The following is a 24,754-nucleotide window of genomic DNA, read 5'->3' as shown; positions in this document are numbered from 1 at the left end:
TAACACATTAACAATACTGATGTGTTTATTCAGTGAATAGACATTCCACGGGATGTCTTTTCACAATCCCTGCACTTAGTTACTCTGTCTGTGGTACTTACAGCAGAGGAAGCGTAATCTCGTTGTAACCTGTCATCTATAGCGCAATCTCGCGAGATTACGCTTCCTCTGCTGTAACTACCACAGAAACAGTAACGAAGTGCAGGGATTGTAAATAGACATCTCGTGGAATGTCTATTCACTGTCTAAACACTTCAGTATTGTTAATGTGTTAGTATAAGACAGCACATAGCGAACTAAAAGGATCCCTATGCGCTGCCTAAATGAAGGGAGAGGAGTGCATGACGCTGATTGGTCAGCGTCATAAACTCCTCTGTACAACGCCCACTTGGTCTAAAGTAAAAACACGCCCACTTGGGCATTAAGAAACTCATTAGCATAAATCTAAAATCGCTAATAAAGTGGTGAAAACAGATAGTTTTTTTTAAATAAAAAGCACTGCTGTCATCTACATTAAAGCGGCAATCTCCTTATGTAGGAGATAGGACACTTATAATGTGGTGACAGAGCCTCTTTAAGTCTTCTGTTCGTTTGCACTTCGGCATGTGTATGAATGACCTTTATTATATATGGATTTACGCAAGTTAGCAATATATTATTTGCAGACTGCACATTTTCACCAAGCAAAAAGCTATCAAAATTTGAAGACAAATTGATATATAAAATATTCAGTGAATTTGCAAAGTGGTACAAAGTCGTAGCCAAAGTCATAGTTTTATGCATTTTTTCCTTAAAAGATGCCAACTATTCAAATCGAGGGTTGATCTTGGCTTGCAGTAACTTCCAATTTCAACACAAATATAATTTTAGCCATTCTACCTTCAGTTTTTAAAAAAACGGAGTCCATGTTACAAGCAATCTTTTCATAAAGTTTTACAAATCTAACCTAAATATATAGGTTACATTACCACAATAACATACAGTGCATGTACATGAATACATGAATATATATATATATATATATATATATATATATATACAGTCCAGGGTGGATGAACACAGCACTCCAATGATGCAACAAATCAGGCCATGTGCTCGTTACCTGGGGGTGAATCAATTCCCCAATATCCAATAGAGAAAAATGTAGAGCGCAGTAACGGCACAGCAACGTTTCGGTTCAACAGGAACTTGGCTTGAGAAAGGTTCCTGTTGATCCGAAACGTTGCTGTGTTGAGGTGAAATAAATCCACTTTTGCTTTCATCTATCTTGAAGTCCTGGTGCCGTTACTGCGCTCTACATTTTTATATATATATATATATATATATATATATATATATATATATATAAATTTATTATATGTATAGATATACAGTTAGGTCCAGAGTTATTTGGACAGTGACACAAGCTTTGACATTTTAGCTGTTTACCAAAACATATTGAATATACAGTTATATAATCAATATGGGCATAAAGTGCAGACTCTCAGCTTTAAATTAAGGGTATTCACATCCTAATTTGAGGAAGGGTTTAGGAATTACAGCTCTTTAATATGTAGCTGTCTCTTTTTCAAGGGACCAAAGGTAATTGGACAATGATCTCAAAAGCTATTTAATTGGATGCATGGGCTATTCCCTCGTTAATCCATCATCAATTAAGCAGGTAAAAGGTCTGGAGTTGATTCCAGGTGTGGAAATTGCATTTGTAAGCTGTTGCTGTGAACCCACAACATGAGGTCGAAGGAACTCTCAATGCAAGTAAAACAGACCATCGTTTGGCTGAAAAAAAATCAGAGAGATAGAACAAATATTAGGAGTGGCCAAATCAACATTTTGGTACATTCTTGAAAAAAAAAAAAGAGCGCACTGGTGATCTCGTCAACTCCAAAAGGCCCTTTACGTCCATGGTAGACAAAAATTGTGGATGATCACAGAATCCTTTCCATGGTGAATAAAAACCCCTTCACAACTTCTACCCAAGTGAAGAACATTCTCCTGGAAGTAGGTGTATCAGTATCTAAGTCCACCATAAAAGGAAGACTTCATGAGAGCAAATACAGAGAGTTCACCACAAGGTGCAAACCATTAATCAGCCCCAAAAATAGAAAGGCCAGATTAGACTTTGCCAAACAACATCTAAAGAAGCCAGTCCAGTTCTGGAACAGCATTCTTTGGACAGATGAAACTAAGACCAACCTGTACCAGAATGATGGGAGGCAGAATGTATGGAGAAGGCTTGGAACGGCTTATGATCCAAAGCACACCACATCCTCTGTAAAACATGGTGGAGGCAGTGTGATGACATGGGCACGCATGGCTGCCATAGGCACTGGGTCACTAGTGTTTATTTATGATGTGACTTAAGACAGAAGCAGCCGGATGGATGCTGAAGTGTTCAGGGATATACTTTCTGCTCATATTCAACCAAATGCAGCAAGGTTGATTGGATGTCGCTTCACAGTACAGCTGGACAATGACCCAAAGCTTACTGCGAATGCAACCCAGGAGTTTTTTATGGCAAAGAAGTGGAATATTCTGCAATGGCCATGTCAATCACCAGATCTCAACCCGATCGAGCTGCATTTCCCTTTTTAAGACAAAACTTAAGGTAGAAAGACCCACAAACAAGCAGCAACTGAAGACAGCTGCAGTAAAGGCCGGGCAAAGCAACACAACGTTTGGTCATGTCCATGGGTTCCAGACTACAGACAGTCATTGCCTGCAAAGGATTCTCTACAAAGTATTAAAAAAAAAACATTTTATTTATGGTAAAGTTAATTTGTCCAATTGCATTTGAGCCTCTGAGATGAGGTGCAGAAAAATGATTGCAATTCCTAAATGTTTCACAGGATATTTTTGTTCAACCCCTTGAATTAAACCTGAAAGTCTACACTTCAATTGCATCTCAGTTGTTTCAATTCAAATCCAATGTGGTGGCATGCAGAGCCCAAATCATGAAGATTGTGTCACTGTCCAAAGAATTCTGGACCTAACCGTATATACATATCTATCTATCTATTTATCTATCTATCTATCTATCTATCTATCTATCTATCTATCTATCTATCTATCTATCTATCTATCTATCTATCTATCTATCTATCTATCTATCTATCTATCTATCTATCTATCTATCTATCTATCCACCTACCTACCTATCTATCTATCTATCTATCTATCTATCTATCTATCTATCTATCTATCTATCTATCTATCTATCTATCTATCTATTTATATATATATACATATATATATATATATATATATATATATATATATATATATATATAGATAGATAGATAGACTACCGTTCAAAAGTTTAGGGTCACTTAGAAATTTCCTTATTTTTGAGAGAAAAGCAAATTTTTTTCAATGAAGATAACATTAAATTAATCAGAAATACACTCTATACATTGTTAATGTGCTAAATGACTATTCTAGCTGCAAACGTCTGGTTTTTAATGCAATATTTACATAGGTGTATAGAGGCCCATTTCCAGCAACCATCACTCCAGTGTTTTAATAGTACATTGTGTTTGCTAACTGTGTTAGAAGGCTAATGGATGATTAGAAAACACTTGAAAACCCTTGTGCAATTATGTTAGCACTGCTGTAAACAGTTTTGCTGTTTAGAGGAGCTATAAAACTGACCTTCCTTTGAGCTAGTTGAGAATCTGGAGCATTACATTTGTGGGTTTGATTAAACTCTCAAAATGGCTAGAAAAAGAGAGCTTTCATGTGAAAACTCGACAGTCTATTCTTGTTCTTAGAAATGAAGGCTATTCCATGCGAGAAATTGCCAAGAAACTGAAGATTTCCTACAACGGTGTGTACTACTCCCTTCAGAGGACAGCACAAACAGGCTCTAACCAGAGTAGAAAGAGAAGTGGGAGGCCCCGCTGCATAACTGAGCAACAAGACAAGTACATTAGAGTCTCTAGTTTGAGAAATAGACACCTCACTGGTCCTCAACTGGCAGCTTCATTAAATAGTACCCGCAAAACGCCAGTGTCAACGTCTACAGTGAAGAGGCGACTCCGGGATGCTGGCCTTCAGGGCAGAGTGGCAAAGAAAAAGCCATATCTGAGACTGGCTAATAAAAGGAAAATATTAATATGGGCAAAAGCACACAGACATTGGACAGAGGAAGATTGGAAAAAAGTGTTATGGACAGACGAATCGACGTTTGAGGTGTTTGGATCACACAGAAGAACATTTGTGAGATGCAGAAAAAATGAAAAGATGCTGGAAAAGTGCCTGATGCCATCTGTCAAGTATGGTGGAGGTAATGTGATGGTCTGGGGTTGCTTTGGTGCTGGTAAAGTGGGATATTTGTACAAGGTAAAAGGGATTTTGAATAAGGAAGGCTATCACTCCATTTTGCAACGCCATGCCCTACCCTGTGGACAGTGCTTAATTGGAGCCAATTTCATCCTACAACAGGACAATGACCCAAAGCACATCTCCAAATTATGCAAGAACTATTTAGGGATGAAGCAGGCAGCTGGTATTCTATCTGTAATGGAGTAGCCAGCGCAGTCACCAGATCTCAACCCCATAGAGCTGTTGTGGGAGCAGCTTGACCGTATGGTACGCAAGAAGTGCCCATCAAGCAAATCCAACTTGTGGGAGGGCCTTCTGGAAGCATGGGGTGACATTTCTCCCGATGACCTCAGCAAATTAACAGCTAGAATGCCAAAGGTCTGCAATGCTGTAATTGCTGCAAATGGAGCATTCTTTGACGAAAGCAAAGTTTGAAGGAGAAAATTATTATTTGAAATAAAAATCATTATTTCTAAATTTGTCAATGTCTTGACTATATTTTCTAGTCATTTTGCAACTCATTTGACAAATATAAGTGCGAGTTTTCATGGAAAACACAAAATTGTCTGGATGACCCCAAACTTTTGAACGGTAGTGTATGTCTATTAGACAGAACCCTTCCATTACAGTTATACAGATTGGTCCACTCCAACATAAGATAGGGTTATATGCAGACGATGTTATCCTCTCCCTCTCAAACCCATTATCTTCCCATACGGAAGTACAACATACCCTAGACATATTTGGAAAGGTGGCTTATTATAAAATTAATCCTGGTAATCACACTTGTTAGAAAACACAAAATTGTCTGGGTGACCCCAAACTTTTGAACGGTAGTGTATATCTATAGATATACACTACCGTTCAAAAGTTTAGGGTCACTTAGAAATGTCCTTATTTTTGAAAGAGAAGCACAGTTTTTTTCAATGAAGATAACATTAAATTAATCAAAAATAAACTCTATACATTGTTAATGTGCTAAATGACTATTCTAGCTGCAAACGTCTGGTTTTTAATGCAATATTTACATAGGTGTATAGAGGCCCATTTCCAGCAACCATCACTCCAGTGTTCTAATGGTACATTGTGTTTGCTAACTGTGTTACAAGGCTAATGGATGATTAGAAAACACTTGAAAACCCTTGTGCAATTATGTTAGCACCGCTGTAAACAGTTTTGCTGTTTAGAGGAGCTATAAAACTGACCTTCCTTTGAGCTAGTTGAGAATCTGGAGCATTACATTTGTGGGTTCGATTAAACTCTCAAAGTGGCTAGAAAAAGAGAGCTTTTATGTGAAACTCGACAGTCTATTCTTGTTCTTAGAAATGAAGGCTATTCCATGCGAGAAATTGCCAAGAAACTGAAGATTTCCTACAATGGTGTGTACTACTCCCTTCAGAGGACAGCACAAACAGGCTCTAACCAGAGTAGAAAGAGAAGTGGGAGGCCCCGCTGCACAACTGAGCAACAAGACAAGTACATTAGAGTCTCTAGTTTGAGAAATAGACGCCTCACAGGTCCTCAACTGGCAGCTTCATTAAATAGTACCCGCAAAACGCCAGTATTTTCTAGTCATTTTGCAACTGATTTGATAAATATAAGTGTGAGTTTTCATGGAAAGGGGTTAAGCTAGCAACCACTATACCCCATATAATTATGCCCTTGTCTTTTAGTGCATTCATGCTGGACAATTATCGTTATGATTGTTTAAAAATTAGTCATTGTGATGATAATATGTCAATGTGAGTGGCATGTAGAATTGTTTTTAGTCCTTTATTGTAGTCTTAATGAGGACCTTTCAGTTCTGAGGAAAACTCAGTAAGGGACCTCTTACACGGCAGGACGTGGGCCGTGTAAACAAGCGCCGATCAATGAGACAGCTTGTTGATCGGCGTTCTTTTGCTCCTTTCACAAGGAGCTAGTATGGGGACGAGTGCTCGTTACTCCAATACATTATTATCATGTCGGCACTTCATCTCCTTGTTTACACAGGGAGATGTGCTACCCACAATGATAATATTTTAGGCTGCATAAACAATACATTTAGCCGATGAACAAGCGCTCGTTCATCGGCTGATCATCCTGTTTCCACAGTGCAATGATCGGGAACAAGCATTCTGTGTACGCTTGTTTGCCCGATAATTGGCCCGTGTACAAGAACCTCAAGGTTCTGTTCAGATCTTATTATTTACATTTGGTACTTACTCCTGGAAAATCTCTTGACATGTTTGCTGAATTTAAAGCTCCAACATATGCAACTGTATGCCATGTTGCTCCCATGTTAAATTATGAAATAAGTCTGGTTGCCTGCAGCCACCACTAGACGGTGCTTAGTGCTCCTCTTTAAATAAATAATAAATGAGTTTGCATTAAATTTCTAAAGTCCCCCAGTGGTAACTGTAGGCAGCCAGAATTAACTCTAAGGCTGTGTGAAGGGAAGCAGGGCAATTCTGACACCTGCTCTAACTTATTTACTAGTATATGGGCATTTTTACGTTTCAGTGGAACATTATAATGCATTTAATTTCAGGCAGGTCAGTATATAACACTATAGTAATAATTCCATATACAGCTCAATTCAATGAACACTCACGAAATGTCAATTATATACCTTACCACTTATTAACCAGTTTTCTTCGTATAAAATATGTCATATTCTTCTTAGATATTGATCTACTTTGTCCTGATATGGTAGCTAATGTACTGTAAGTAAATCCACCATTAAAAAAGGGGTTGTGTCTGTTTGCCTGGCATCCTTCGCAAAAGCTGATTTTGCTAGGGAAAGCTTTTGCCATCCAGACATTTCCCTCCAACAGCTGCGACAAATGTAGAATTACATGACGGCCATTTTTATGAATGGCCGCCAATGTAATGCAAGGAAGTATTTTGCCCTTACAGAGGGGCTCTCTTTTCTGGCTCTTAGAAGAGGGGATCCTACTCTGACGTTCATATGCTCTAATAGGGCTTTGACTGACTAATTCTTTAAATTGTAGTTCCACACCAGCTGGAGAACCAAAGGTTGCCTTCTATTCAATGCTTTTATTTTAATGTAGGGAAAAATAAGATAATACGTATTTCTGTCTAAATCCATAAGGTCATAATCAGGATTTCTTCTGGCAACTTGAAACCTAAGTTCGGAATATAAAAACATAATGTTAAAAGCTTTCGGATTATGTTTGAATGTGGGTTAAGCACACTCGTATTCTTCAGATTTTACAAGAAGTTTTGTATTTTCAAAATGATAAATCAGAACAATGTCAAATTATTCCAAAGGATTACCTGTGAGAAATCAGTAGCTGGCACATTCCAGTTTTTAAATCATAAAGACATGCTTTTACGTAGAGTTCAACAGCAGCTTCCACTAAGAAGCAAGAAACATGGCAGGGTTCCAGGATATTCACTGACAGTATAGTATGAACATTCAACTAAATAGAAGTGTGGGTGGCTATAAAGCTTAAGGGAACATCAGAAGGATGGGAAAGAACTGTGAAAACGGAATACATGAAGTGAAAAAGAAAATTATCTGTGGGTTGTAATTGAAGCAAAACAACATCTATTTTATGCATGCGGTATTCTATATAACATCAGGTTCAGGATACGAATGGATGTAATTTAAAAATATATATGTTGTTCAAAGATATGGCTCCCAGTTTGATATTTCTCCTCGCTTTTTATATGTTTTTCTTCCATCACTGATTTATGTTTTACCCATTGCCTTTCCAATATTTTACTTCAGTGAGCCGTTAACGTATGCGGCACAAAAGCATAACATTTATTCTACATTTTATCACATTGAAAACTTGAAGAATGAAACATTTCTACTGTTCTTGTTCTTCCAGAATTTCGTCTTTTGATCACACAGCTGAACGGATGTGTCCAAGACAATAATAGTAAGAGAAGAAACACATTTAAATAGGTTGAGGGCAAATGAAGCATGATCTTTTACTTGACTTGCCACACTTAAAAAAGAAGTTATGATGCATGTGTGGATGACTGGATTGCTAGTCAGGATTTTCTTTAAAACTTGTTGTTGTCTATTTTTATCTTTAGTCCTATGCGATGCTATAAACTGTATGTAAAATTACCAAACTACTGAACAAAATGCTGCAAGGAAAACTAAAAATCCCAATATGCCACGCAGTTACGCTGAGCAAGACATTCGCTGTGCTTAGAAATAATGCCCACATTTTCAAATATGTACAAAGAGCAGACAAGTTGTGAATGTCTGATTTAAAGCTATATAGGTAATATCGGTAACAAAACACACCATGTTGTGGATGTGCTATTTAGGAAGACTGGGTCATAGGAGGTTATATTACAGCCTTCATTGATGCTCCTAATGGACAGCAACATGTGGCAACCATGATAGCAAGTTCCACATGTTGTTTTTAATGCCATGGTTTTCACAATTAAAGTCAATGGGGAAAAACTGCGACAACTTAGTGAAGGGCATGTTTAAGGATATTAATAAAGAAATAGGCATTAATAAAAAAAATAATTTATATTATGAGCTTAAAAGAGTATTGATAGGTTGCACTATTATCAATGCAAAATGGCTGCTAATAATATTTTTTTATAAAGACCTGCAAAAAGATTTTTTGCTGTCCTGGACACATTCTCTGTATATGTTATCTTTAATCCTGGCAGAAAAAACTTTGCTTTGCATGAACACAATTCCATGCAAGTTCAGCTTTTCTTTAGGGCATGGCCAGACGTGGCGTTTTTCTGCCGCCACTGTCCGCATCAAATCAACACATAATCTGCGTTGCAGATTCTGTTGCGGCTTTGCCTAAAATTGGTAGGAAATTGATGCGGATTAGCCATTGTGTCTTCAGGTGAAAGTACTTCCCTTCTCTCTATCAGTGCAGGATAGAGAGAAGGGACAGCCCTTTCCCTAGTAAAAGTTAAAGAAATTCATACTTACCCGGCCATTGTCTTGGTGACGCGTCCCTCTTTCGAAATCCAGCCCGACCTCTCTGGATGACGCTGCAGTCCATGTGACCGCTGCAGCCTGTGATTTGCTGCAGCCGTCACTTGGACTGAAATGTCATCCCGGGAGGCCGAACTGGAGGAAGAAGTAGGGAGTTCTCGGTAAGTATGAACTACTTTTTTTTTTACACGTTGATCTATATTGTGATCGGTAGTCACTGTCCAGGGTGCTGAAACAGTTACTGCCGATCGCTTAACTCTTTCAGCACCCTGGACAGTGACTATCTCCTGATGTCGCCTGGCAAAGCTCCCGTAATTACGGGTGCACACACGTAGTCACCCGTAATTACGGGAGCCCCATTGACTTCTATGGGCCTGCTCGTGCCGTAATAACGGCCAGTGATTATGGGCGTTTTTACGTTAGTGTGCATGGGGCCTCAGTCTGGCTTTAGACCTAGAAATACATAGGTCCAGCCAGAATGAAGAAATATCATGTACTTAAAACCAATACGCTACGCAACACACATTACATCTGCCGACACATTACATCTGCGGATTTCATCGCAGAATTTTGACTCTCCATTGAAGTCAATGGAGAAATTCCGCAATGAGTCCGCAACAAGTCCGCTACACGTCCGCAACAGCCAGTGTATGCTGCGGACACCAAATTCCGCACCGCAGCCTATGGTCCGCAGCAGAGTTTTCCGCAACATGTGTACGAACCTAACTAAAAAGCAGTGGAAAGCAATGGAGAATATGTCCGCTGTGGATTACCGCAGCGGACTGTCCGCAGCGGAATTCCAGAGCAATTCCGCCACGTCTGACCATGCCCTTATACTTGCTACTTATGTAGTTACGCTGTATGTTGTATAGTAAAGCAAAACATTATTTTGGATCTGGGAATACAGTAGTTAGGAACCATCAATTTGCTGACTGTAGGATTCTACTGCATTTACATGTGCTCATTTATACTGTCCCACTGAATGACCTATTGTTCAGAGCAGAAGATCTCCTGAGTATAGATGAAACTCCTTTGGTTTAATTTGTATATATGTTCAGATAGCATTGTCTTGCTAGAAGGTCAACCTCCATTCCAGTCTCAAATCTCTGGCAGACTGAAGCAGGTTTTCCTCAAGAATTGCCCTGTATTTACCACCGCCCATCTTTCCTTCTATTTTGACCAGTTTTCTTGTCCATGCCAATGAAAAGCATCCCCACAGCATGATGCTGCCAACACCATGCTGCACTGTGGGAATCGTGTTTTGGGGGTGATGAAAGTGTTGGGTTTCTACCACACATATGGTTTCCCATGACGGCCAAAATGTAAAATTTTAGTCTCATCTGAGAATCTTCTTCCATGTGTTTGGGGAATCTGTCATATGCTGTTTGGCAAACTCAAATGTATTTTCTTATGTTTTTCTTAAACAATTGCTATTTTTCTGGCCACCCTTCCATAAAGTCCCACTAGGTGGAGTGTATGGCTTATAGTGGTCCTATTGGCAGATATTGCCGTCTCTGTTGTGGATATTTGGAGCTCCTTCAGTGTTATCGTTGGTGCCTTTGTAGAATCTCTGATTAATGCCCTCCTTGCCCAGTCTGGGAGTTTTAGTTGGCGCTCTTCTCTCGTTGGGTTTGTAGTTGTGCCATATTTTTTCCATTTTGTTTTGATTTAATGGCATTCAGTGGGATATTCATAGTTTGGCATACTTTTATTTTTATAACTTAACCCTGATCTATACTTCTCCACAACTTTGTCTCTGACCTGTTTGGGGACCTCTTTGGTCTTCATGTTGCTTGCTTAATGGTATTACAGACTCAGGGGCCTCTTAGAACAGGTGTCTGTATAGTGACATCATGTGACAGATCATGTAAAACTTTGATTGCACACAGGGGGACCTTATTCAACTAATTATATGACTTCTGAAGGTAATTGGTTTGACCCGACCTTATTTAGTGGTGTCATAGCAAAGGGGAGTGAATACATATGCACTCTCACGTTAAGCAAGGCATTTTTTTTTTCATTCCACCTTAATAATTTGGATTATTTTTTCAGGTCCATTACATAAAATTAAATATTATGTCCATTTTAATTCCGCGTTGTAATGCAATACAACAGGAAAATTCACAAGCATTTAATTTGAAAGCAATGACCTTTTATCCTTTTATATCAGTCTGTCATTTTGTATGCTTGTGATGTAGACTATATTTTCTCATATGATAGTAATGACCTTTTTTCCACATGTACAGTGTACTGGTAATGGCATTATATAAATAATAACAATGATAATAAAAAATATTATATTGCACACATTTCCTAAACCACTTGTACCTTGCGAGACACATTTAACCTTGAATGGTAGTAGGGAGCCACATTCAACTCAGAAATGGAGGAGAAACAATAAATTGGGGGAAAAAAAATAAATATTAAATTGCAAACAAATATTTTAGAGTGAAATATCTGCAAGCTAAGAGAGCTTTAGACTCTCAGTCATTATCTACTTAATCACAGATTGTCTGAAGAACAGACAGTGGTATATGCAATGCTTCATGAATTAAGTTGTACATTCTGAATAAATTTGTATTATACTATCTAAATTGGCAATGTTCAGAGATTAGGATATGTCTGCAATATTATCAATGTGGAAGTCTCATAGTAGCCAATACATATAGTCATAACTGACGGCTTCTACAACATATCACACAGAAATTTCCATGCGCCCCTTGTTGAAAACCACTGACCAATTGTAATATTAAAATATGGTATAATGAGACCATTGTAACTTGATGGACTACTGTACTTACCAGAGCAAATTTTTTGTTGAGAATCATCTGCTCCACAAGTGAAGACTCGTTATGAAAAAGATGAGGCTGCATATGACTCCACATATGTGGGAACCACCAAAACTCATCCACTGAGCGCAGCAAGAGATCATCACCTCTATCCTCCTTCTCAGTACCTGAAAGAAAAAAAATAGATATCAATTAAAACTCTGCTAGTTGATTACAAAGAAGATGGATGAGAGCGAATTTCCCGAAATTAATTTGAGGTCTGATTCTATCAAACTGTCCATCAAATTCGATCCGAATACATCTATCGCAAATTGAAAGTGCCCCGATTGCCCTGAAAAGTTGTGTATCACACTCTGAGGTCTTCCAGGACTGTATCCAAGCCCTTTTAAACTCTTTAATGCCAAGACAACATTTGTAATTTTAGAATGACAGCAACATATATGGCTATGGGTAAACAGATGGTAGCCAGTATTAACAAACAGTCTGTTTAAAAATACACTGCACTAGCTGATTTTTTTATGCTCTTACAAATGAAAAATTGTCCAGATTGTCCTTTTTGGTGGCAGATTCTTGCTCGTGTTTATGCATACATGGTAGTATCGGAAAAAACAATGGCTTTTTAACAAGTGGTCTGTGACGTTTGTTTCACAAGGCAGTGGCATGCTATCAGTATCAGGATTAATATAATTAAAGAAAACTTGTGAACGATATGATAAAGCTGGGTGACAAATTATTGCAAGAATTGTATAGCTGTAGCAGCACTCGCTCACAGCAATAGTTGCCTGTGCCTACCTGACACACTGACACTGACTGACTCGTGTCTCTTTCTAAAATCTATCTTTCTATAAAATTATTTTAAATCTAACTATCTATTCTCTTCCCCTCAATATGAAACCCACTCACTGACACAAATCCACTATCTATCTGCAGCAGCATTTTCTGGTTGGTCTGTGAGTCATCAGTGACTCACACCTATATCCCTCATGACTGACTTTGCTAGAGGTAGGGCTGCCTGCAAGGCTTTATGAAGAAGTACACTGGACCACCGCCCAAGGTCATGTACTCCTTCTCTGTCTTCTTGGCTTCTTCTGCCACCATTTTTAGTGATTTATGTGGGATGAATGCCAAAAGTTTCATATTTGCTGAAATCCAAAGCTTTGGGGAAAATCATAACAAATTTGATTTGTGCATAATTAATTCGCTCATCTCTAATTAAGAATCATATATGAAAGTATCTTTCATCATCTGCTCATTTCAGGATTTCTTTATTTTATGTCACATAGCGAAATGCCAGTTAAAAAAATGCATATTTGGAAAATTTCATTTATTTTATTTAAGATAAAATAACAATCCATTGGGGATATTCAATTGCTTATACTATTTTATTTTTCAGTATACATGTTTTCATCAAAGCCATCATAGGATTTTTATGTCTGGACACCGAATGTGTATTTTTTTCAACTTATAGGGATATTGGGGAAGATTTACTATTGGTGTTGCGCCAGAATTTTGGCCGAAGTTGCACCTTTTTTGTCCGCACGTCATAGCCCTTGAAGAAACGGGAGCTTAGAGAGGTGCTCCGCATCTAGCTCCAATTACCTTTAACTACTACACTCCTCTCATGAATCCAGTGTTAAGTTTTGGAAGAAATGCATCGGGACCAAGTTGGAGCAAGGGTATTCTTTAGGTTTTTTCTATGAGGAAACAGGTTTCTTACGCTGTTAGCCAGTTTAGGAAAACAAGAGCCTAGTATAACATAATAGCGATAGTTTACATCCCTGTCCTATTGCAATGCAAGGAATATCTCACTATTTCATCAAGCGGACCATCTGCATGATTCTAATGTTTCATTTTATGCTATGAGTACATGTTTGAGTGCATAGCCTTTATGTGACTGGTTCTCCGCTTACACAGAAATATCTGCGCATACATCTGTGGTTACTATTATTATTATTTTGTTTTTTACTATTAAATGTATTTATTGACTAAAAGGTAAGTTTGAATGGGTTGTAACCCCACTTAATGCAATTTTTCACAAATCATTTTAGACAAGTTTATCTGTGAAATACGCCAAAAAGAACAAATGTTTGTGACTTCATTTGTGACAAAAGTTTGGCGTAAAAAAGGGGTCTAAGGTAAGCTAACCAATAGATGGTATTAAGTTATAAAGAAGTGTCTAAAGATGTGGAAAATTTCTCATTCAGCATGTGCCACTGTGCTAAATTTGGCGCATCTAGTCTAATTCTAAACTGCCTGAATTTAAGACAATATTAGTTAATCTGCCTTAATGTATCTACTCAGTCTCTGGTACTGTACATACAATAGCAAAATCTTCCAAGTAATGGTCTTTGACATACTTTAACCATTACGCAACCATATACTAGGAAAAAACAAAAAGCCATGTTTTGCGTCAACTCATCCCATGTCCGTCTAATGAGGGTCTTGTTCAAACGAGAAGTGTAGCTATTAACAAAGGCATCATGCCCATATGGTGTCTGTAGCAAGATAGAGTGTGTGTGCATCATTTACTAAACTCAGGCATCATAGTATATTTTTCATCTTACTAGTCTATAATGATCAACCTCCAATTTCCACCTTGTCAGGTAAGAGTAAAAAAAAAATAAAACAAATCACTTCACAAATACCAACAATATTGAACTAGAGTGGATCAAAATCTGTTTACCTACTTGCGTTTAATTCCATTCTGCTGCCAGCTCACCATGAAGCTGTGACTGAGCACAACTTACTGTGTACAGTGCCATACACAATGATGAATAGATAACTAAAGACTCCAATATGGAGCAGTGAATTTGATGTTCTAGAAATGATTGCAGAGAGGAGGTAGAGGTTCGTACACGCCTGCTTCAATATGACTAAACCATATAAGTACCAGGTAACAAAACAGACCATTAAGTGGATGAACCAATCAGGGAGGCTGGGGAATGATCACTTACAACACAGACCCATGTACTGTACCTAATGGACAGAGGGTAGAATAAAGGTAGCTTTGAGACAGATAGCATTAGCCACTGAGGTAGCGCCGCTCTTTTCAGGGAAATTGTCCCATTTTTTTAAGCACAACTTCTCCTGATTGAGATAGATTCTCTGTATGGAAGAGTTTATGTACAGACTACATTGAATTAACCCCATTATTATGCGTTAATAGAAGCCTTAAGAAAAACATACAGATGTAGGAGAGCTAAATTTGCACTTGAGCGGCGTCTTTGTCTGCAGCCCTATGGACAATGACAGATAATCATATTGTAATAGCAGATAAAGTTGTTCCAAATAAACTCAACCCTGCTACACCTGAAGAATTATTGCTATATTGTGCATACCTGTGTGATAGAACTTTCCAGAAAATCCCAGATTAAATGTAAAATTAGTAACTTTAGATCTAAGTAACCGCTGTGTGTCAAGAAGAGCCTGCAAAGTAGAAAAAAATCAGTTATAAGAAAATTATAATAATTGAACAACATAAATTTTGCCTTAATTGTTAGTATGCCAGATACAACTGCCTAATGAAAATCACAGAGACTCCTTCTGTCCTGATCTAGAAGGTCATCAGATTTGAGAGCTGGCACATACCACTTCTGACATGTTTCTTTCTATTTTGAATATCCAAAAAATGATACAAATATATATAGTATATATAAACTGCATTAGAAATTGCAGTCGTTTTAAATACCAACATGAATAAAAAAATAAAATGAAAAATTTATTGTATGTATTCATAGGCAGCGACAAGCACATATTCAAGAAACTGTATGTACCACCTCATTCAGGAAGTGTTTCATTTATTTCTTAGTCTACTGAATTTTCCTTTTCAGGGCATACAGTGCCTTTGTTCAATACTAAATTGGAACAATTTTCCACTTATTGTAAATGCATATAGTGGAAGAGAAATCTGTCCCAAAAAATAAAAATGACTGTATTTATGATTCTTCATGTTGTTAAAATAATTGTCTTGTCCTTAATTTTTACCAGTTCTCTTGAATGTCTGACTTTATCCATAGATGCACATACAATGTCCAAGAAAAGGTGTCAATGCAAACATTTATGAAAATGTCTCATGTCTATAATATTTAAAGGGAATGTGTTGTAAATCAACATTTTTATTTAAGCAAGTTACTTATGTTTATCATATTTTTTCCGTTTTTTTGTTGTATTTGTTTTTTTCTTCCACAAGGAGGGAAGTATTAAAAATTAAATAATAATTTGACATGTTTTTCTTTGTTGGCTACCAGAGGGAGCACTTACCAGAATTACTGGAAGGTGAATCATTCAAAGCAATTTACAGCTGCTGTAAATGTGGGAGGGAGACTCACCCCCCTCCTATTTTTGGCTACAAGCCAGAAAAAGGTGTCTTCAAATTGCCAAGCATTGTCTCCATTTTGGGAGTGATTATAAAAATGGAAGAATGTGCTGATGACAGCAGCTACAGGACACACCAAAAGGCTGAGAATGATGGAAGTCCAGAGAGAAGACCCTGCGGTGAATGACTTTTCAGTTGATAGGTTTACACGGCATGTATTTGACAAGTTTTTTTAACTCATTTTCTGCGCTGAAAAATGTGACAAAAAATGTTTAAGCTTCCCATTTACAACAATGGGAAAGTGCGCTGTTAAAAAAAACACGTTGCATAAAAAAGTAGCACCGGGTCAATGCAGTAAAATGCGCCAAATGTTCCCATAGTCAATCAGAGTTCTAATTGCCAAAAAAAGTGTAAAAGGCACGCACAAAACATGTTAAAAACCCACAAAAAACACCTGTATTTTAAAAAGTGCTTCATAATAAGTGCTAGTGTATTTGGCACGTAGGAACATGCCCTAAGGAAATTATTTTTCATTAGCCTATAGTTTCTATTGCGGCGCAGGGTAGAAGACTGAAATCTGAAGTTTGTTGAATATAAGTTTTTTTTATTTTTTGTACTAACCTACATTTTTTGTTTTGCAGGTTCCGCTGGACCGTTTAGACTACGTTGTAGATTTGTTGGACTACTTCGATAATATAAGGTTTTTTTATATCAATAAAAAAATATTTTCTTAGGGTGTATACACACAGCTCGATTCTGCCGCTTTTTGCAACGTGGCCGAAAACCTCATAAAAAAAATTTTGGTAAAAACTCAAATTTTTTGTTGTGGTTTTTGGACGCGTGGGAAAATTGCGGCAAAACGGCACTGTGTGAATACACTCTTAGGCCCTGTTCACACAGAGTTTTTTGCAGGCAGAAAAAAATCTGCCTCAAAATTTCCCACCCGGGGAAAAAGCCATCAATGCGGGGCGATTTCAGGGGTTTTATGGTGATGATTCCGACTCAGTTTCCGCCTCAAAATAAGTGCCAAAAAAATTGTGCGAAAAGGGAGCTATCTCCATTTTTTAATACTTTATTAGTGCTTTAGTAATGGCAATTGTCTGTTTGACAACGTCCATTACTAAGGCGGGGCTTAGTGTTAGCCAGTAGAAAAGGCTATCACTAACCTCCCATTACTATCCCACCGCCACCAGGGGTATCGAGAAGAGCCGGTTACGATTCAGTACCCAACCACTTGTAGTGATGGTAGGGCTCTGGGGCGGCCGCAGGCTGGTATTATTAGCCTGGCAAGAGTGAAAAACAGTGACCCTTCCAACCCTGGTAATGCTAGGCTGCGGCTGCTTTATCTGGCTGGTTATGAAAATGAGGGGACTGCACATCGTTTTCGTCAATTATTTATTGTTTTTTTTTTTAGAAAAAAACAACGTGGGGTTCCCCCCATTTTCATAACCAACCAGTTCACAGTATTAGTATTCACTTGAATGGGAGTATTCACTTGAATGGGAGAAGGCTGTAATACTGTGTACCGATGCGAGAGGGCGATTCACAGTAGGAGCAAATAATTAAGGAGCAGCGGCGTATGAGCCTTCAAAACAGCTGATCGGCAGCTTTGAAGGATCAGCAGCTCTAGTACACCGCTGCTCCTTCATTACTTGCTCCTCCTGTGAATCGCCATGTAGCAGCGGTTCACAGTATTACAGTCTTCTCCCATTCGCTTGATCCTTCAAAGCTGCCGATCAGCCGTTTTGAAGGAACAGTGGCACTCGTATGCCGCTCCTTCCCAAATTAATCTCTGCTCCTACTGTGAATCGCCCATTCAAGAAGGCTGTAATACTGTGAACCACCGCTACAACGCGATTCACAGTAGAAGCAAAAAAGGAAAGAAGGAGCAGCGGCGTAGGAGTGCTGCTTTTCCTTCAAAACAAATGAATTGCCATGAGGTCCTGCATTCACAGCAGGCAGGGCTCGGCAACTCATTTGAATTAGCCGCAGCTACTGCAATGACTTCCGGCGCTGCCGCTCTTCAATAAAATAATGCCCTTCCCTCTTGAATCGAGGGGTCGCTGTGTACTGTGCATGCCTCAGAGCATGTGCAGTTCACAGTAACAAGTGCAGCAGCATAGGAGATAGGGTCGGCTCCCGTCACTAGTCTCCTATGCCATGGGTATGCCTTTTGTTTTTCAATAATATGTAGTTTTAGCTCAAAATTTTTTATTTCCACGAGGAACTCAGGAGAAATAGCACCTCAAAAATTGTTAGGCAATTTCTCCTGAGCATGGCAATACCTCATATGTGGTCATAAACTGCCATTTGGCAACACGGCAGCTTTTGGAGCGCAGATTTTGCTGGAATGGTTTTCTGATGCCATGTCGCATTTGCAAAGCCCCTGAGGTACCAGTACAGTGGAAACCCTCATAAGTGACCCCATTTAGGAAACTGCACTCCTTACAGAATTAATCTGGGGTGTAGTGAGCAATTTGACCCCACAGGTGTTTCAGTGAATTTATTAGGATTGGACTTTAAAAATGGAATAAATATTTATTTGCCAATAATATGTAGTTTTAGCTAAAATTTTTCATTTTCACAGGACTATGAGAAAAAGCACCCCAACGTTACTAGTGCATACCCCTCAAATAATTAAATTAGCATTTTGACCCCTCAGGTGTTTTATAGATTTTATAAAATTGGGCCGTGAAAATGAAAAAAATATTTTTTTCCAATAATATGTAGTTTTAGCTCATAATTTTTTTCCACAAGCAATTCAGGAGAAAAAACACCTCAAAATGTGTTACACAATTCGTGCTGAGTAAGGAAATACCCCATATGTGGTTGTAAATTGTTATTTGGAGAAACGGCAAGGGTCTAAAGGGAAAAAGAGCAATTTCGTTTTTGAAGTGAAGAATTGACAAAATAGTTTTTTGATGCCATGTTGCATTGCGCTGGGGTACCAGTACAGTGAAAACCCCCGTGAAGTGATCCCATTTGGGAAATTAAACCCCTTTAAGGAATTTATCATGAGGTGTAGTGAGCATTTTGACCCCACACGTTTTGGAGAAATTAGTACACTATGAATATTGCAGATTGTAAATTGCCATTTTTCCACAGATATGCCATTTCAGTGCCCATTATGTTGTGTCCAGCTTGTACCATTGGAGACACACACCCGATAAATTGTTAAGCAGGTCCTACGGAGTATAGTAATGCCCCATATGTGGTCATAAACTGCTGTTTGGGCACATTGCCAGGCTCCGAAGGAGCGCCATTTGGCTTTTGGAGCGCAGATTTTGCTTGGTAGTAGTTTTGTTTAGGGTTTTACTGGTGTTTCAGTTTATAATGTGGGAGCATATGTAAGCTTAGTGGAGTATATCATCCCCCCTATAATAATGTGGTATATAAATAATAAAATTAATTATCCATGGATAGGAATGTACGAATTGAAACAATCCTATATGCATTGCCCAGTTTTTTGGGGGAAGGTGTCACACTTATAAAGGGTATCTATGGTATTGTACAAAATATCTGCACTCCTGCGTTGCCTAATCATTGACTTCTTCACTAGCCCCATATGTAGCACAAGACACCAAAATGTCATCGTTTTCACTGCATTTACGGTGTCTACCTGTAGCAAATGATGATGTGGGGTTTTTAGTGAAGAACTGCTGCACATATAAATTAGTCTGGGCTGTCGTTTTGCATTATTGCGTTGCGAGAGTCGTAACTTTTTATTTTTCCGTTGACGAGTTGTTTGACTGCTTGATTTTCATGGGACGAGTTGTAGTTTTTATTAGTATCATTTTGGGGTACATGCATCACGCACCCATTGAAGTCAATTGGTGCATGAAAAGCACGCATGCCACACGGAAGCACTTCCGTGGGACCTGCGTTTTTCACGCAACAGCTGTCAAACTATAAATGAAAACAGAAAAGCACCACGTGCTTTTCTGTTTACAAATATCCAAACGGAGTGTCATAATGATGGCGGCTGCGCGAAAGTCACGCAGCCACGCATCATACGGGGCTGCCACATGGAGCTGTTAAGTGCCTTTTGCGCACGCAAAACGCCACATTTTTTGCGTGCCCAACACGCACACGCTCATGTGAATCCGGCCTCAAGGACACAGCCTGTTTTCGCCTTATGGACAAGGCCATTTTATTCAAAACTGACATGTGTCACTTTATGTGGTAATAACTTCAGAATGCTTTCACCTATCCAAGCTATTCTGAGATTGTTTTCTCATGACACATTGGACTTTAAGTTAGTGGTAAAATTTGGTCGATACATTAAAGTGTTTATTTGTAAAAAACACCAAAATTTAGAGAAAACTTGTAAAAATTAGCATTTTTCTAAATTTAAATGTATCTGCTTGTGATACAGATAGTAATACCACACAAAATAGTTACTTTTTCACATATCCCATATGTCTATTTAATGTTGGCATCATTTTTTGAACATTCTTTTATTTTTCTAGGGCGTTACAAGGCTTAGAACTTTAGCAGTAATTCCTCACAATTTCAAGAAAATTTCAAAAGGCTATTTTTTTAGGGACAAGTTCAGTTCTAAATTGACTTTAAGGGCACTATATATTAGAAACCCCCCACAAATCACCCCATTTGAAAAAATGCACCCCTCAAAGTATTAAAAACATATTTTAGAAAGTTTCTTAACCCTTTAGGTGCTTCACAGGAATTACAGCAAAGTGGAGGTAAAATTTACAAATTTCATATTTTTTGCAGAAAATCAGTTTTAATCCATTTTTTTCTGTAACACAGAAGGTTTTACCAGAGAAACGTTACTCAATATTTATTGCCCAGGTTCTGCAGTTTTTAGAAATATCTCACATGTGGCCCTAGAGTGGTAATGGACTGAAATCGGCAGCTTGACGATGACATTGTGTCGATGTCGATCGCTACAAACCAATAAAATGCCGCGATCACTTTGATCGCGGCATCTGAGGGTTTAATGGCAGGGATCGGAGCTAGCTCCATTCCGTTCCGTTACAGCATGGTGTCAGCTGTAACATACAGCTGACACTGGCGGCAGATGTCGCAGGCTCAGCTGCTGAGCCTGCGCCATCTTGCTTTGGCGACTGAAAGCCTTTTAGGCCCTGCCCCCGGGCGGGATAAGCAGGCTTCCATACTTGGCAGAAATGAAGCCATTGTTAGGCCTCTGGTCTGCCAGAACAGTCATCGGAACCCCGCGATTTGCATTGCGGGGTTCCGATCTGCTAGGAAACACCAAAGATGCAGCGCTCGATTTTGAGCGCCACATCTAAGGGGTTAATCGGCCGAATCGGAGTCTAGCTCCGGTGCTGGCCATGCAGCAGGGTGTCAGGTGTAATATACACACGACACCCGCTGGTGATGGTGTGGGCTCAGCTTCTGAGCCCGCACCAGCAACTCAACGTACCCATACGTTGAGTTGCGTTAAGTGCTTAACGACAACGACGTACCCATACGTTGGATGTCGTTAAGTGGTTAAAGCTTTAATTTAATTATTTTTAAAAAACATTTTTTGTTACTTTTCGTAACTTTTTTTTTTTTTACATTCACTAGGGGAATTGAAGGCCTGATCTTCTGATCCCCAGTACTTATGTAGTGCAGTGTATTGTAACTGTCATTTTACAACTGACAGTCAGTCTATTAGGTTCTGTCATTGTCCAACCGTACATTGCCAATCAGGAGGCCATTGACAGGATTCATGGTAACACGACTCGGCATCCCACGATTACTGGCGGGGACCAATGGGGTACAGAGGGAGCCCCCTCCCTCTGTGTCAATCACTTAAATGCTACTGTAGCTATTGACAGTGGTATTTAAGGGGTTAAACGGTTGCGATCTGAGATTACCGTGATCGCCGCCGTTTGAGTAGGATGTCGGCTGTATATTCCCCCCAGATAACGCGGGCACAGCTTCAACCTCAGGGCATTACTGTATGCCCATTTGCTTTAAGACACAGCTAAAGAGAATGTACAGTAACGCCCATATGCCGGAATGGGTTAAAATAATAAAAAAATTAAATAGGCACATAGCTTAAAACACAGCAAATAAATAAAAATTGTGACACCTTTCCTTTAAGTCCGCAGCAAAGAAATGATATGCCAAATTCTATGTAAAGGAGATAGTTTGAGTGATTTGTGCCAAGTTTAATACATTTATATTTAAGACAGAAAATAAAATCTACGCCTGCTATTGATTTATGCTTTTTTTCACCTAAATATGGCCTAAACTATGTCTACTTGGAGACCACACACTCTTTTCTTGTCACCTTCGAAATTTGACAAGCGTCAAGAAAGGTCTAAAATTTCACCGCACATCTCCATTTGCAATCTTTGTAATGCAGCTTACACCAAAACCTAGGGTAGACTGCATGATTAATTTGGGTTATTGTTTTTAACCCCTTAAGGACACGGCCAATTTTGGCTATGAGGAGAGAGCAATTTTTTTAGATTTCCCTCTTTGCATCCCGACGCTCATAACTCTTTTATTTTTTGTGCGACGTAGTTGTATGAGACTTTGTTTTTTGCAGGACGAGTTGTACTTTATGTATGTACCATTATTTGGTACAAATACATTATCGTTTAATTTCTATACATTTTTATTTTGGCGAAATTGCAGAAAAAAAGCAGTTCCGCTGCAGTTTTAATATTATTTTTTTTATACCATACACCGATCATGATAAATAATGTTATACATTTGTTGTACAGGTTGTTACGGTCGTGGCAATACCAAATATGTCTATATTATTTCATGTTTTGGGACTTATATTTTAAAAAGTTTAGTTATTATAAAAAAAAGTGTGTTTCTGTGTATTTTTTTACTTTTTGTTTATTTATTTATCATTCTTTTTTTTTTACATTCATTGAACTTTTTTTTTTAATCCCATAAAGGATTTATCATTTTGATTTTCATTTTGTAACTGCAATGTACTGGCATAGATCTGTATGCCAGTACATTAGCCTGTTACTGATCGTACACATGCAATTGTTAGGGCATACCTCAGTATGCCCTAACAACAGGAAATATGTTCAGACAGCCCTGGGGTCCTTCAATGGACCCTGGGCTGTCTGGCCATATGAGTTGTGGGCTTTGATCGCGTCACAGTTAACTTCTGTGACGCGATCAATGTGCAGTCCCCTCTCCTTGAACGCTGCGATCAGCGTTCAAAGGGTTAACGGCGGAGAGAAGATGTTTCTCTCCTCTCCGCTTTCAGAGCGGGGCCGTGGCTGTGTATTACAGCCGTTGCCCCGCTCTCGATCACCCGCAGAGACGGCTGTCACACTGGACGAGAATGCTCGTCCTAATGCTCAAAGTACTCGCCGCTCAGGACGAGCATTCTCGTCCTGTGTCGGCAACCAGTTAATCCTTTTTTATGTTGTGGCTTTTTATTTTTTCATCTTTCCTGGGTAGCAGCCATATTGGAGACACACACTCCCTTCCTGTATTGTCTATATAGATAGGAAAGAAGTGTGTGTGTTTTATTGCAACTGAAATAAAAGGGTGAGGCTGAAGCTGGCTATACATTAGGAACTTCAGAAGGGCCATTTTCTGAACAGACTTGTCATGCATGGTTGGTTAGTAAGGGTCGTCATTCTGGATGACAACGCTATAAGTTGAAATGACAAATCGCTGATCGATATCTGCCTTGATCTGTGGCCTGTTCCTGTCTTTTATTGATGCAATGCTAAGTATCTTTAGTGTGGCTTGAACAAATGTACAGGACTGCACTGATAACAACCAAAAAAATAAACTTCTCTACGTATGCAGTATCTATATTCGGCTAGCATTTGTCACGCTCATTCATAAAAATCTAACTCAGCTTAAAAGGACTCATAAAATGTGCCAGATTTGTTATCGGTGTGCACCATTTTTTCGGTGCAAAATATTGGTGTAAAGAATGCCAGCCATGAGTACAAATAGTGGCTAACATGTTCAGCAAGTTTTTCACACAGCACACGCTGTTATAACTCTAGCACAATTTCTGCCTGTCTGGTCTGGTTTTATCCTGTCTAACATTATGACAGTATTAATAAATTCCACCAGCGTTCAAGAAAGAGTGTTACTGTCCCTCATAAAGCAATATTCTCGTGATAGGTGGGAGTCTCAAACGTCGGCCCCGCACTTAGCACACTTGGGACACCTACACATTACACCTAGAGAAGCTTTCATGACGTCCCATTCTAAATCCATAGGCATTAATATAAAGTTAGTTCCGCTTTGCAGCTAAAACAGCTTCTTCCATTCAGGGAAGACTTTCTTCAAGGGTAGGAACACACACAGCGTATTCAGGGCAGATACACTGCATTAGGCTGCGCAGCGTATCCGCCCTGAACACCACAGGGAATGGCGTCTGGAAAATGGCACCACATTGTGATGCGTTATTTCGGGCATTCATTCCGCCGT

The 24,754-nt window shown here is 38.8% G+C and overlaps 1 protein-coding gene across 1 annotated transcript in view; it reads right to left on the bottom strand.

Moving 5' to 3' along the window:
* LOC142738186 (bifunctional heparan sulfate N-deacetylase/N-sulfotransferase 3-like) overlaps positions 1–24,754 on the bottom strand; it is a 365,924-nt gene that overhangs the window by 182,777 nt on the left and 158,393 nt on the right. The window contains exons 3-4 of the mRNA XM_075849744.1: positions 15,378–15,465; positions 12,052–12,206 (exon numbers count right to left, since the gene is read on the bottom strand). Of these exons, the coding sequence (XP_075705859.1) occupies positions 12,052–12,206; positions 15,378–15,465 (243 nt within the window). The remainder of the gene's footprint in view (positions 1–12,051; positions 12,207–15,377; positions 15,466–24,754) is intronic.

This window comes from Rhinoderma darwinii, chromosome 1 (genome assembly GCF_050947455.1).
Source record: "Rhinoderma darwinii isolate aRhiDar2 chromosome 1, aRhiDar2.hap1, whole genome shotgun sequence".
Lineage (NCBI taxonomy): Eukaryota > Metazoa > Chordata > Amphibia > Anura > Rhinodermatidae > Rhinoderma > Rhinoderma darwinii.
Note: the sequence above shows the minus strand (reverse complement) of the source record. Positions and strands in the feature narration are given on the sequence as shown.